Below are 13694 nucleotides of genomic sequence, written 5' to 3' on the forward strand. Positions count from 1 at the left end.
AGCTCATTAATTAGGTCTAAAGAGTAAAATAACTTTTGCGTGTGTGAAAGTTTCTGCAAGCTATTATGAATCAGAGCCATTTTCTGAATATTTAATAACCTTGTTTCTGATTGATTGCCAAGTCCTCAGTTTTCCTGTTCCTTCTGTTTTGATTAATCTGACAGTTTTTCCAGACAGTGATTTATAGGTTTGAAATATTACATTTTATTACACTGAAGACTAATACTGGAAATATTCTACATCCTACCAATGTTAGAACTGTGTTTGAGTTTTAGGTTCTGCGAGGACAAAGGATATTTGTTGTTTTTTTTTTTATTTTAAATGCACTGTTTATTATTACTACTTCATAGTGACTATTGCTTTTCAAGTTGAAAATCTATATAATGTATAACAATAACTATAAAATTGTTTTAAACATGTTTTTAGGAATGAGAGTGCCATATTTTGGTTTTTATATTTGGGACAGAGCCACTTGGGCAACACCTGACAGACTATTTGAATGGTTCTGTTACAGCATTTTTTAATCATAGTTCAACATTTACTAATGCGTTATTAACATCCAAATTCATGCTTGTTAACAACAGTTATTGCACTGTGAGTTAACGTGAACTAACAATGAACAATGGTATTTTCATTAACTAATGTTAACTAACATGAATAAATACTGTAATAGATAATGTTTTGTTCATTGTTTGTTCCTGTTAATAAATGCATTAACTAACAATAACTAATACAACCTTATTGTAAAGTGTTACCAGATAAATATATAGTTATGTAATAGTTCCACATGTAAATGGATAGCAGAATCCATACAGCTAAAGCCACCAAGAAGAACCATAAAAACAGCTGAAGACCAATAAAAAATATTAAATATTAAAGTGACAAATGGCAAACCAAATGCACATATAATAAGGTAAAAATATTAAAAACTAATTAAACCTTTGGCTCAAGCCTTTCTAATGAAACTACCAACATTAAACATAATTTAAAATATTTAGACATAATGTTGGAAGGCTGCGTACAGGGAGGTTACATTCGCTGACACCTGTGGAATGGCTCTCAAGCTGACATGCACGCAGTGGATCTCAGTGTTAATGCAGCGGCACACATCAGGATACTGCTCCACTTCTGCAGGACAAGAGAGAGAAACATGCACACATAAACACACACATTCAGATTTTATAAGTCTGTAAATGCAAGTTGCCAAACATACACTGTAAAAAATATCTGTTGATTAACAGTTTCTGAGTTTTGTGTTTTCTGTATATTTTCGGATGTGAATTGCTTTATGTGACCTTGATCTCTTCTCTGTGGACTTTTGATGTTGAAAATTAAACTCTACAGTTTAACAAAGTGACTTTTATTGACATTTTAGTAGTTTGAAATAATATAATTTATAACAAATAATATAGAGAGAAATTAGTCTGTAAACTAACAGAAAATGTATTGGCGGTTTATTACAAGGTACTTGTCCCATAATATACAACACTAAATACTAAATAAATCACTAAAAACTAGTAAAATGTAAATAAAAGTAACTTTTTTTTCTGACTTCTCAAGGTTAAAAGGTGTTAAAAGAAAGATCAATGTCCCATAATGCAATTCAAAAGCATAAATAAAGAGAAAAATAAACATGAATCACAAAATATGGAAAATTGCTAATTTACTGATATTTTTTACAGTGTATGAAGAGTCTTGTGCAATTATGAACCACAATACAGTTAGAAACCATACTTATATTAATCAAATAACAATTATTTAAACTTATAACTGTACTTGTACTACAAGTGACATTATTCAACCAAACATTTGCCATAGTTTAGGTACAGTCTGAACTACTGCAAAAAGTTTTAGATTGTCAAAAACTGGGCTGTAACTGTCTATCAAGAAGTAATAGGAATAGGTGTATCTTTACGGCAGTCAGTGGCAAGCTCTTGAAGATAACCCCGTTTAAATGTCCGGTCGAAGAGGTCAGCCCAGCCACTGTTATCCCCTTCAGTGAGACGGACGAGGAGACAGAGAAATAGAGATGTGACAAACACACACATTCACACAAAACACACACATACACACATGCATAAGTTATTAATATTTTGCAATTATGTAAATAAATGACAGACAGACAGACAGACAGACAGATAGATAGATAGATAGATAGATAGATAGATAGATAGATAGATAGATAGATAGATAGATAGATAGATAGATAGATAGATAGATAGATAGATAGATAGATAGATAGATAGATAGATAGATAGATAGATAGATAGATAGATAGATAGATAGATAGATAGATAGATAGATAGATAGATAGATAGATAGATATAGACAGATGGATAGATGGACAGATGGACAGGTGGACAGATGGACAGATGGACGGATAGATAGATAGATAGATAGATAGATAGATAGATAGATAGATAGATAGATAGATAGATAGATAGATAGATAGATAGATAGATAGATAGATAGATAGATAGATAGATAGATAGATAGATAGATAGATAGATAGATAGATAGATAGATAGATAGATAGATAGATAGAAAGATAACCTAATGTTATTTAAGTTAGATATAAGTTATAATATATATATAATTAGTAAAGAGTAAATACTGATAAACTATAAGTGATTATTTGTATTTGTAAGCAGCTCTTACCACAGTTGTCCTCGTCAGCTCCATTGGGACAGTCTTTCTGGCCATTGCAGTGCAGAACCTGTGGCAGACAGATGCTCACATTGCCACATGGAAAGTGACCGAGTGGACAGTCTTCAGAAGGCCTGTGTTCCTGCCCTGCTGTTTAGACAATTTACACATTTAAATCACAATTGACACATTTAGATCACATTTAAAAAATGACTTCGGACACTTCAGATGATTATTCAGAGCTCTTCAGCATTCACATTTATTCATCTTTTATTCTTCATCCCAGAGTGACTACAAATGATGGATACAAGAAAGTGTTACATCAAGAGGCAAATAATCACTGGAAGTGCTTTTAATACAAAGCTTCATGGCTATCTAGAAAAAAAATTGACTACAAGCTAAAATAAGGAGCCATTACGAAGCCATTATTTTTTTGAGGATGCATTTAAGTACTAACAGAGGAGACACTTTCTCAGTTGTATCTTGACTATTGTTAGGGAATATCATTTTACGTCCAAGGAACAGTAAATGAAAAGGTTTGGAAAGAGATTTCAGGTCTCTCTGTGATTGTTCCACAAGGCAACTCTAATGTAGCAACCAGGGAGAGATTTCGACTAGTAATAGAAAGTAGAGGTAGGAGGGTGCAGAGCCTTTGGTTGCCCTAAAAGCAACCATTAATGTCTTGACCTTAATGCAAGCTGCCAGTGGAGAGAGAAAGAGTGCTGTGATGCAGGCTCTCTTGGGTTCATTAAAGACCAGCCGTGCTGCAGAATTTTGAATCATTTAATAACTTCATCAGTCTGATTGCATATAATGGAGATCCAGCCAAAAGTGGGTCACATGTTGTTTTAGAAAGACCCTAATCTTTCTCATGTTGTACCGCACCAACTAGGGCTGCATGATATTGGAAAAAACTGACATAGCGATATTTTGTTTTTCTTCGATATATATTGCGATATGAATATAGTTTCACAATATGACCCAAGTAACTGTTTGGAAAGAATTCCCTATTTTACATTGATTGGGATCATGGTGTAAAGTAACAAATTACAAATACTCAAACTACTGTATTGAGTAGTTTTTTTCATTGACTGTAATTTACCAAGTAGCTGGTAAGTAAAATGTGTACTTTCACTTTCCCTTGGGTAGATTTTTAGTGCTGTATCAGTACTTTGACTCCACTACTTTCCTTCAACCTACAGTCACTACTTTATTTTTTTCTTGTCTATGATTGGCTAAAGTAGAACAATTCCTGTGATTACAAGTCCTGTGATTCCTGTTCAATCAAATTCGCACAGAAAGTAAATCGCATCATACTGAACTACCTCAAGGCACGGGTGCTATATAAATGCAGCTAACCATTTGGATGTATTACAAGTGTCCGAGAAGAAATACAAAATCATCACATGCAATAACACAGAGATTGCTTAATCTGGATGAAAGATGTATGATGACTGAAATGGCCTTAAACAATAACTAAATGCACTACAGAATGTTACGTTTTCACACAAATACATGCACAAACTTCATGTAAATGCATTAGACTTTCACAGAGTAATACTCACTACTCACAACTCTTGAGTACTTTTTAAAGGGCTACATTTACTCATACTTTGAGTAATATTTACCATCTACAGTATGCCAAGATGTCTTTCAGACAGTCTGAAAAACTATCACTGGATCATCTGGTTAAAACTTTAAAAAGAGCTGTCTCTGCAAGCATGATCCTGCAGAGTCCTTGCTGGCTTTTTGTGGGCACGGTGAGGTAAGGCTAGCCTACACCAAATCCAGTGTTGTCTAGCCCAGGTATGGCCTACTGCTATGGGCTTACTCTGTTGGAGCAGCCCTGACTAGCTACATTATTTCCATGATGGCCCAATGTAGACAAATCTATTTGTACCTCAAGCAGCTTTTTTTTAGACCCATGCAGGTTTTCCCAAGCTCTGTTTCCCATTCGACATTAGAAATGCAACCACCGATTTTCAATTAAATAGCACACCAAAACATATTTTCCACAGAGGTTAAAAAGTAATAATTGGGTAGGTTTTTTTTTTTTCGTTTAAGGCATTGATTTTAGGTTATCTATAGTCCCTTTTAAAGAGCTTGGACCCGTGCTGGCCTAGTGAGGGCTTTCTGGGGGCTAAGTAAGCACTGCCCATGCAGGGCCAGCACTAAAGAGCCAACATTTTGCTAATGAGCAAACTGTCAGGTGCCCCGTTCTCCTGAGTGTGCCCACAGAAGAGCAGCACAGGCTTGTTTTGAACTTGTAACCAGTTTACAGTGCCAATGGTATGAGAAATCATATCTGAATGATGTTCCCCAGTGATGTGATGTAAATGTACAACAGGAAGGGTCCAAAAACTGAACCCCGAGGAACCCCTGTTATGGGCTGATGAGGTGTGGATATATGTTTACTGTAGTACCTCATCCCTCAAGGCGACCCTGAAAGAAATGACTGTGAAGTAAGGTTCAAACCATTGGCCAGAAGTAAATCTGATGAATCAAAGGTGCCAGACAAGTTCAACAAAATCAAATCAGATGTTCTGGATTTAGCTTTTGCAATACAAAGGGCTTCAGTGACTGACAATAATGCAGTCTCTGTTGAATGACTGCTTGTTGTTCTGTGTAAGAAATGATGATACTTGTGTGAAAAGGACTTTTTCAGGAGTTTTGGTTACAAATGGGATGAGAGGGACTAGTCAGTAGCTTAATACTGGTGAAGGGTTTAGTAAAGGCTTCTTGAGCAGTGGGGTTACTAGAGCTTGCTTAAATGTGTTGGGAAAAACGTTGTGGTGTATGAATGGGAGTAATGGTTTGCACAATGTAGTGTATGAAAGAATGGCTAGATTCTTCTTAGTGAAATGAAGTCTATTATAAGTCCATTATGCACAATCAAACCTCTACAAATGATTCCAAATGACAGTGAGGGTTGCAAACAGAACAGCCACAGGCTCCGTACCTTCCTACTTTCACTCACTGTTGCGTCAACATCACCTCTAGAAGCCTGAGGTCTCTGAGTCAATATTGTTTTGTTGTTTCATCACAGAGAGAACCAAAATCCCATTCCAGCACATTCTTAACGGTTCCTTGCTAATCATCTGGGAGGACTGTCACAAACCCATGCAGAACACCCGTAGAGTGTACACAAACTGTATCTCTACACTATAAAAAGTGTGTAAATTAAAAAAAGGCACTAGAAGAACATTTGATCCCCCTTTATGTGGCCTTATCGACATGTACTTGCCTCAAACAAAATAAATCCAGTGCACTTAGTATGCTTGTAATGTACTGCAAAACATGTCTCATGCTCTTGATGTAGCATTCAGGAAGGGTTAAAGACAGGTTTGGTGGTATGGGTAGGTTTAAGGGTGGGTTAAGGTGTAAGTGATATTCAACAGCATAATTAATAATGTAATGACAGAAAACAATTACAGATGTACATGCAAGTATTTAATCAATCATAAGTACAATGTAAAACATGTATTTACACAATAAGTGCATTGTAACGAATGATTAAGTTCAGTGTAAGTACATATTAGTTAAGGCCAAATAGTATAAAGTGGGACCAGGCATTTAAAGTAATGTAATTTAATCATCAAGATGTCAGTGAGGTTTCCTGTAAATTCAGGTATAAAGGATTCTTTATTCTGCCCAAAATGATTGTGTTCCTTCTGACTATTTCCATACAGTATGTGATAAACATGAATCAAAAGTACTCTGTGACAATTATGAAATTATCAAAGCCTTTGTTTAGTAATAGACAATGTAATCTACAAATACACTTCTAAACACTTTCCAAATGGACCAGCTGCAGACAGTTACAAATAAATTTCCCGAGCTTTAGATGACACTCTTACTCATGCGCATAGTGGCTCATGCTTCAGCGAACATTAGGCAGGAATATACAGTGCTCAGCAATATATAAGTAAACCCTCCACAAATCTCTTATTTAAATTAATATTTTCTATAGGAAGCTTTACAATATTATATTTGTGCATATACATTAAATTAGTCAGTACTGAAGTCAAATCTGGAGCTAATCTAACAAAATAACTTATGATAATGGTTTAAAAATTAGGAGCCCAAATTTATACAGTATGTTGGGGAAAAATATTAAATACAAATTTTCAAAAATAGCAAAAATCAAGAGAAACAAAAAAAATATACAATTTTGTTGAAATGTTGTAGTTTGTAATTTTTTTTGCAATATTTTGCATGAATTTAAATGTATTATTTTTCAATTTCTAAAGATGTTCTGTGAATAAAATATTTTAATAAATATATCCGTTTAATAAATCTGTTTTATTCAAATGCACCAATATATATGACCAATTTTCACTGAGAAATGTTTAAAAATATTCATTTTCAAAATGTGGTGTACTCATTTATGCTAAGCACTGTACATATGAGAGCTGAAAAATGCTAATTTCTCTTATTCTCGTGTCACCCAAAATACATTTCAAAATGAAGGTTCCTTAAAAGAACCATTTTGGGTTATCTGCTCAAAACTTTAAAGAGAAAATATATTAGCAGGTTATATAGAGTGCTATTTGGTGCTTTTTTTATTGCCTTTTATCCATATCATACATTTTGAAAATCAATTTGAAACAGTTTGCCTGTTCTTTGAGAGAATATCAGGAGCACTTTAAAGCAACATTGCCAAGAGCAGTGATAAGGGGTAGTGATTCTGCAAAAAATCCAGACAAACCCATGGGCTGTGATACTTTACTTCAAATAAATTTCTGGTTAAGACTATTAAAAAAAAACGAATTATATTTATTGCACTCAAATCAAATTCTTAGTCTTAGACACACTTCTGTTTGAGATAGATCTGCTCCACAATGCAGTAAAGAGTGCTTAAAATAATAGATAACCAATATCTATTATTCACCTCAAAATTAATAAGACATAACACAATCTTAAAATCCCATCGATCTAATTGTTTTCTCAGGTTTTATAAAAGACAGATGTTTTATTGTAGTAAAGAATTGACTATTTATTCTCATTTCCTCCCAAAGATCCAACCTGACTATTCTTTAGCAGTGACATTTAACAGAAAGCACAATAAACAAATATAACAATAGCTTGACTTGATTTAAAAAAAAGTATGTTTATGTAAAGTTAATGCTTTATATCAAATTGTTCAGAAATTAAGAATAGCCTAAACTATTTATGATTTGAGATATGAAACAGACTTTTTTTTTTTTTTTTTTTTTTTTTTTAAATACTGAATTACTGAATTAGTTAATGTTTATTTCTTACAATAACTAAACAGGTTGACCTTTAGTTAATTTATTTATATCACAAATGTTTGTATTGATGCAAAAGTTTAACGTAGGCTAAATGCTATGAGGTTAAATATGAGTTATAAGTTAGTGTTTAGTGAATAAAGTAAAACGGTAATTGAGAAACCAACCAACAGCTTTTTTTAAATAACCCAACTCTGCAAAATAGAGAAAAATAGTTTCTTACCTTCGGCTGTTGTTAAAGATGTAGTGAACAATGTCCATATCAAACACAACTCCAGTGCAGACGCGGTCGCAGAAGACAGAAGTGAGCTCATTGTGGCGTCGTGCCAGTCATGCCCAAACAAGTCCAATTACGTTTTATCAAAACACTGGGCTCCTAAAAATCCTGGTGTCAGTCAAGACTTCTTCAATTAAATATGCACACTACTGTGGTAATAGTAGGTAGATAAACGAGTGCGCGGTTTAATGCGAATTTACACGCAAAGAAGAGGTTCATGTGCAGCTCAATAGCAGCAAACTCGTCTGTATCTCCCCATAGAGTCAGTTTACGGCGATACAGGTGAAAGCCTGACACAAAGTTTGTCGAGAGAGAGAGAGAGAGAGAGAGAGAGAGAGAGAGAGAGAGAGAGAGAGAGAGAGAGAGAGAGAGAGAGAGAGAGAGAGAACTCTTCTGTGCGTCAATCTCCTCTTTAGTGGTTGCTATGTGACCTGTGACCGATTGCATCCAGTCTTACGAGTTAGACACCTTTTTCCCCTTCAATATCTATCTATCTATCTATCTATCTATCTATCTATCTATCTATCTATCTATCTATCTATCTATCTATCTATCTATCTATCTATCTATCTATCTATCCGTCCGTCCGTCCGTCCGTCCGTCCGTCCGTCCGTCCGTCCGTCCACCCATCCGTCTGCCCCTCATTTATCTTTCTGTCAGTTTGTCGTTCACCCATCATTTTATCCATCCAGCCACCATTCTATCCATATTTGTCTCTCTTTCTGCTTGTTATTCTTTCTGTTCATCCATCCTTCAGTCAATACGCATGTACAGTACATTCATCAATCAATATTTCATCTGTCTATCTTCCTGTTCATCCACCAGTTTGTTTTTTTAAAACCTCATCACTCTCGGTCCATCAATCAACCATTCTATCCATCTTTACATCTTTCTGTCTGATTATCTTTTTATCCATCTTTCAATGCCTAACTAGCCAGCCATCCATCCATTCGTCTGTCCATTCATTCCTTCATCCTTCCATTCAAACCTGTCTGTTTGTCCAGCTTTCTATCGATATCAACCTGTTTGTTTTAATCTGTTAGACCATCCATTTTTTTGTATATTCATTCACCCATCCATCTATCATTCTGTCTGTGGGTTCATTTACCCTTTCTAATGTCCATCCATCCATAAATGCATCATTATATCTAGCTATCCATCTTACCACCCATTCATCTACCCTTCTGTCTGTACATCCATTCACCTTTTCTGACGTCTATTTGTCCATCCATCCATGCATCCATCCATTATTATATCCAGTTATCCATCCTGCCACCCATTCATCTACATTTCTGTCTGTGCATCCATCCCCCAGTTCTGACATTTATTTGTCCATCCATTCATACATCCATCCATCATTATATGCAGCTATCCGTCCTGCACACATTCATCTACCTTTTTGTCTGTGCATCCATCCACCTTTTCTAACATCTATTTGTCCATCCATCCATCCATCCATCCATCTTTCTGTCTGTGCATCCATCTACCTTTTCTAACATCCATTAGTCCATCCAACCATCATTATATCCAGGTATCCATTGTGCCACCCATTCATCTACCTTTCTGTCTGTGCATTCATCCACCTTTTCTAACGTCAATTTTTCCCATCCATCCATCATTATATCCAGCATCCAACCACACTTTCAAACAAATTTCCATCAGTCCATGTAATCATGTTGTCAGACACAGAACTCATTCGCTTTACGCTCACTACTTTTTGAAGCAAACAGTAGCACAATGATTTTACATACAGTAGTTGTGCAGAGTCACATCCATATAGAGTGGATTTAAATTTCAAATCTTTTTGAGTAATGCACAGCTCAGACAAACTGCTGAGCAGACAAGCCAGGCCATGATATTTATCCCTGCTATGTTTTATTCATCATAAACAAAATGTAAACTGAATTATTCATTTTAATCAAGACACCCCTTGGCATAGTTTACATTTATATTTAGCAACAACGCTGATTAGAATGCGGTGTTGTATATTAGCAATCATGAAAAAAATATTCTAATAAAAATTTCCACCAAAAGGCTTTTTTGTTTTACATTTGAAGCCATTTTTTATTTTATTGTATGAGTATTGACAATTTAGAATGGAATAAATAGAAGTCGATTTGAAGCTGTACAACCTGTCTGACCATGTAAAAGTGTGTTTGGGAAAACTGTATGGATTCAGTCATTATTACAGGCATATCAATTACAAATTTACCTTTATATGTACAGTTACATCTACATCATGTTTTTTTTTTTTTTTTTGGGGGGGGGGTGGGGGGGTGGGGGGGGGTGGGGGAGGGGGGGGGGTCCCCATTTAATGGATAGGACAGTAGAAAGCATTGACAGGAAAGCATGGGAAGCAGAGAGTGGGGAAGGATCGGCATGGGACCTCAAGCCAGGAATCGAACTCGAGTCGCCGTGAGCACCGGGGTGCATGTTTTGATACACTAACCACCATGCCATTGGTGCCTTTAACATCATGTTAAAGAGATAGATCATATAACAATGAAGATATTTTGAAAGGAGATGAAAACCGCTAACCATTCACTTCCAAAATAGGAAAAACAAATACTATGGACATCAATGGTTATAAGTTTCCAGCTTTCGTCACAATATCTTTAGTGATCAACAGAAGAAAGAAAGTCAAATGTCAGGTTTGGAACAAGAAAAGGGTCAGTAAATGAGAACACAATTTTCAGATCCCTAAACAGATGAAAAACAACATTAGGAACTACCAGTTAATAGTGCTCCTCTCGCTCATTCATTTGACGTAATTTCTTCCCATTTCTGGCTCTGTGTGAAAATAAATAACCTTACCTGTGATAACTCAGTTTCATAACAGCATGTTTAATTCTGAGGCAGTTGGATTTTCATTTATTACTGAAATCAAGACACAGCAAACCAGATTTAAGGCAACGGGATTTGAAGTTTATCTTAAATTTCATAGAATAATTCCACACAAATCTTTTAGAAAACAAAACGTTTAAAAACAACCTACAGTACAAATAACCTCGCACAGGTTGTGATAACCGTGGGATATAAATATTTCAGTTTTCCAACATGCACCTCCTCATCCAAAAAAAAAAACACAAACATTTAAAGTCATTCATACAGACCAGAAGGCACCTTTCATTCATGTCTGTGCAAGATTCACAATATAGAAAACATATATATAACAAAGAGAGACGCACAATGACACACGTTCACACACCAGACCAGACAAACATCTGCGCACAAACACTATAATTCCTCCTTAGTGTTTTTCTGTAGTTCTTCTGTGTGTTTGTCGTTCTTCAGCCACTTGTTAAACACCGCTATAGGGTCTATATTCCAGTGTTTGTGGAAGGAAATCGGGATCTGGTGGGATAAAAAGTCCCTTGCGTAATCCTCTGGACGAGCCTGAGAGAGAATACAAAAAAAAGTTGCAGGCATTAATATTCATCATGATCACCAGCGAAAAGCTTTGCAGATCACTGGAAAACATGCACCATCATCCGCATTACAATTCTGCCACTGAAATGAACCACAACTCCTATCAATCCCTGCACTCACACACCTGGCCCAGATCCCCCTTGATTGCAGTCAAATAATTCAGCTGTCAAATAATTTAGCTTTAGCTGTGTGTTTGCAATCAAGGGAGATCTGGGCCAGGTGTGTGAATGCAGGGAATGATGGGGTTTGTAGTTCATTTCAGTGGCAGAATTGTACTCCGGGTAGTATATTATGTTTTCCGGTGATCTGCAAGGCCTAGATCACCAATATTAGTGCGACCATATGAGACTACTAGAGTTATTAACTTATTTTTATTTGGCACATTACTTTGAAACCAAGATAGATGAACCCAAAAGTCTCTCATAAAAGCAGTGGCACTTGTAAAAAATAAAAGTTTGGTTACACCGCACTGCGGTTATTTATGTCAATCCTTGAGACCCAGGGTTGCCAAGTGTGTGGTTTCCCCACAGATCTGGGCTACTTTTAACTACTTGCCAAAGGTTGTTTTTTATTCCATGTGCTAATGTTTTGACATTGTATGAAATTTATTTATATGATTGTGTGAATATTTTATTCGACCAAATATAGACTCCATCTGTATGTGTGTGAATGAGCGTATGGATGTTTCCCAGTGATGGGTTGCAGCTGGAAGGGCATCCACTGTTTAAAACATATGCTGGAGAAGTTGGTGGTTCATTCTGCTCTGGCGACCCCAGATTAAAAAAAGGGACTAAGCCGAAGAGAAAATGAATGAAAGAATGAATGAATGAATGAATAAATGCATATTATAAGACAATGAAAGTGTTTTTTGGCCGTGCATGCATATCAGCCTGTTTCTGGAGACCCCCAAAACCAAAATATGACCTTTTATAATGACCATTTTATAATAATTTCATTCTTTTCTATATGAAAAACACTGACAGTAAAAAAGTCTGCAGAAACACTTTGATTGACATTCTCCTGCCTATTAGTGATAAACTCTTCCTCATTAGCATAGACAGCCCTGAATGAGTATTCACACCATACCTGCAGAAGATAATGTCAGTTTTATGATGCACAAATGAACACCAGACTCTACATAGACTCCCTCTTTCTGAGCCATTTCTTTTGACATTTGCAGTTTTTTTCACAGAGAAAACATTAGTCTCGTTTTGAAGCTGATGCATAGATGTTTATAGCCACACCCTCTTTTGAAAAGAGCACACACTCATTTGAATTTAAAGTGACAGTCACCAAAATGGCAGAATTGGGATGAAAGCCTAAAAGGGACCGTTTCAACGAATTATACAAAAAGGAAATTTTTGAGCTGAAACGTCACATACACACTAGGAACATCAGAATCTTCTGTTACATCTTGTAAAAAAGGGCATAATAGGTATGTAAGGTATTTTTAAAATGATAATATAAATAATGATATATAATTATTAGATATTTTATCTGGATATTTTTATCTATTTTTTAGATAATTTCTAATATATTCTTATTAAAAAAAAATTATGCATGATGCAAAATATCTATTTTACAAAGGGGTCGTGGGATAACTTGTGTTTCGATTTTGGGCCAGTTTTGATAGGCCATTTAGCTAGTTTTGTTGTGAAAACCTGCCAACCCTCTTGAGACCTCTTTTAGGATCAATTGTTTAGTAATTGCTTCTTCCAGGTCAGTGAAGAAGATGAATTTAGAAATGACAGAGCAGGCATTATTACAAGCAATTACTCCTTGTCTGGATGTAACTCATAATGAACATGAACAGCTTTCTTTCAAAGATCAGCACTTTTAATTAGAGGGCATACAGAAGGTTGTGTTATCGGGATTAGAACATTTGGTTTTGTTTAAAGTCAGTGGTTACAGAGTTTAAAGTTCGAAAAGACATGTAATGCAAGGAAAATGACTCAGGTGTTGGGACACCTAGTGTGCTGGCTACACATTTTGTCCCTTTTGATTATTGGCCAAAAAAAAAAAGCCAGGAAAACACTATGTGCTGACAATCTTCACATACTGAAGGGGTTTTTGTGTGTCTGCTGGACAGTATG

General features: G+C 35.6%; 2 protein-coding genes across 2 annotated transcripts in view; both read right to left on the reverse strand.

Annotated features, from left to right (window-relative positions):
* rxfp2b (relaxin family peptide receptor 2b) overlaps nt 1–8275 on the reverse strand; it is a 40707-nt gene extending 32432 nt beyond the window's left edge. Inside the window, exons 1-4 of the mRNA XM_056474556.1 lie at nt 8119–8275; nt 2659–2796; nt 1916–1993; nt 1023–1128 (exon numbers count right to left, since the gene is read on the reverse strand). Coding sequence (XP_056330531.1) covers nt 1023–1128; nt 1916–1993; nt 2659–2796; nt 8119–8209 — 413 coding nt within the window. The 5' untranslated portion in view covers nt 8210–8275. The remainder of the gene's footprint in view (nt 1–1022; nt 1129–1915; nt 1994–2658; nt 2797–8118) is intronic.
* A 2800-nt stretch (nt 8276–11075) lies between these two features.
* b3glcta (beta 3-glucosyltransferase a) overlaps nt 11076–13694 on the reverse strand; it is a 161180-nt gene continuing 158561 nt past the window's right edge. The window contains exon 15 of the mRNA XM_056474024.1: nt 11076–11568. Within this exon, the coding sequence (XP_056329999.1) occupies nt 11410–11568 (159 nt within the window). The 3' untranslated portion in view covers nt 11076–11409. The remainder of the gene's footprint in view (nt 11569–13694) is intronic.

This window comes from Danio aesculapii, chromosome 15 (assembly GCF_903798145.1).
Source record: "Danio aesculapii chromosome 15, fDanAes4.1, whole genome shotgun sequence".
Taxonomy (NCBI): domain Eukaryota; kingdom Metazoa; phylum Chordata; class Actinopteri; order Cypriniformes; family Danionidae; genus Danio; species Danio aesculapii.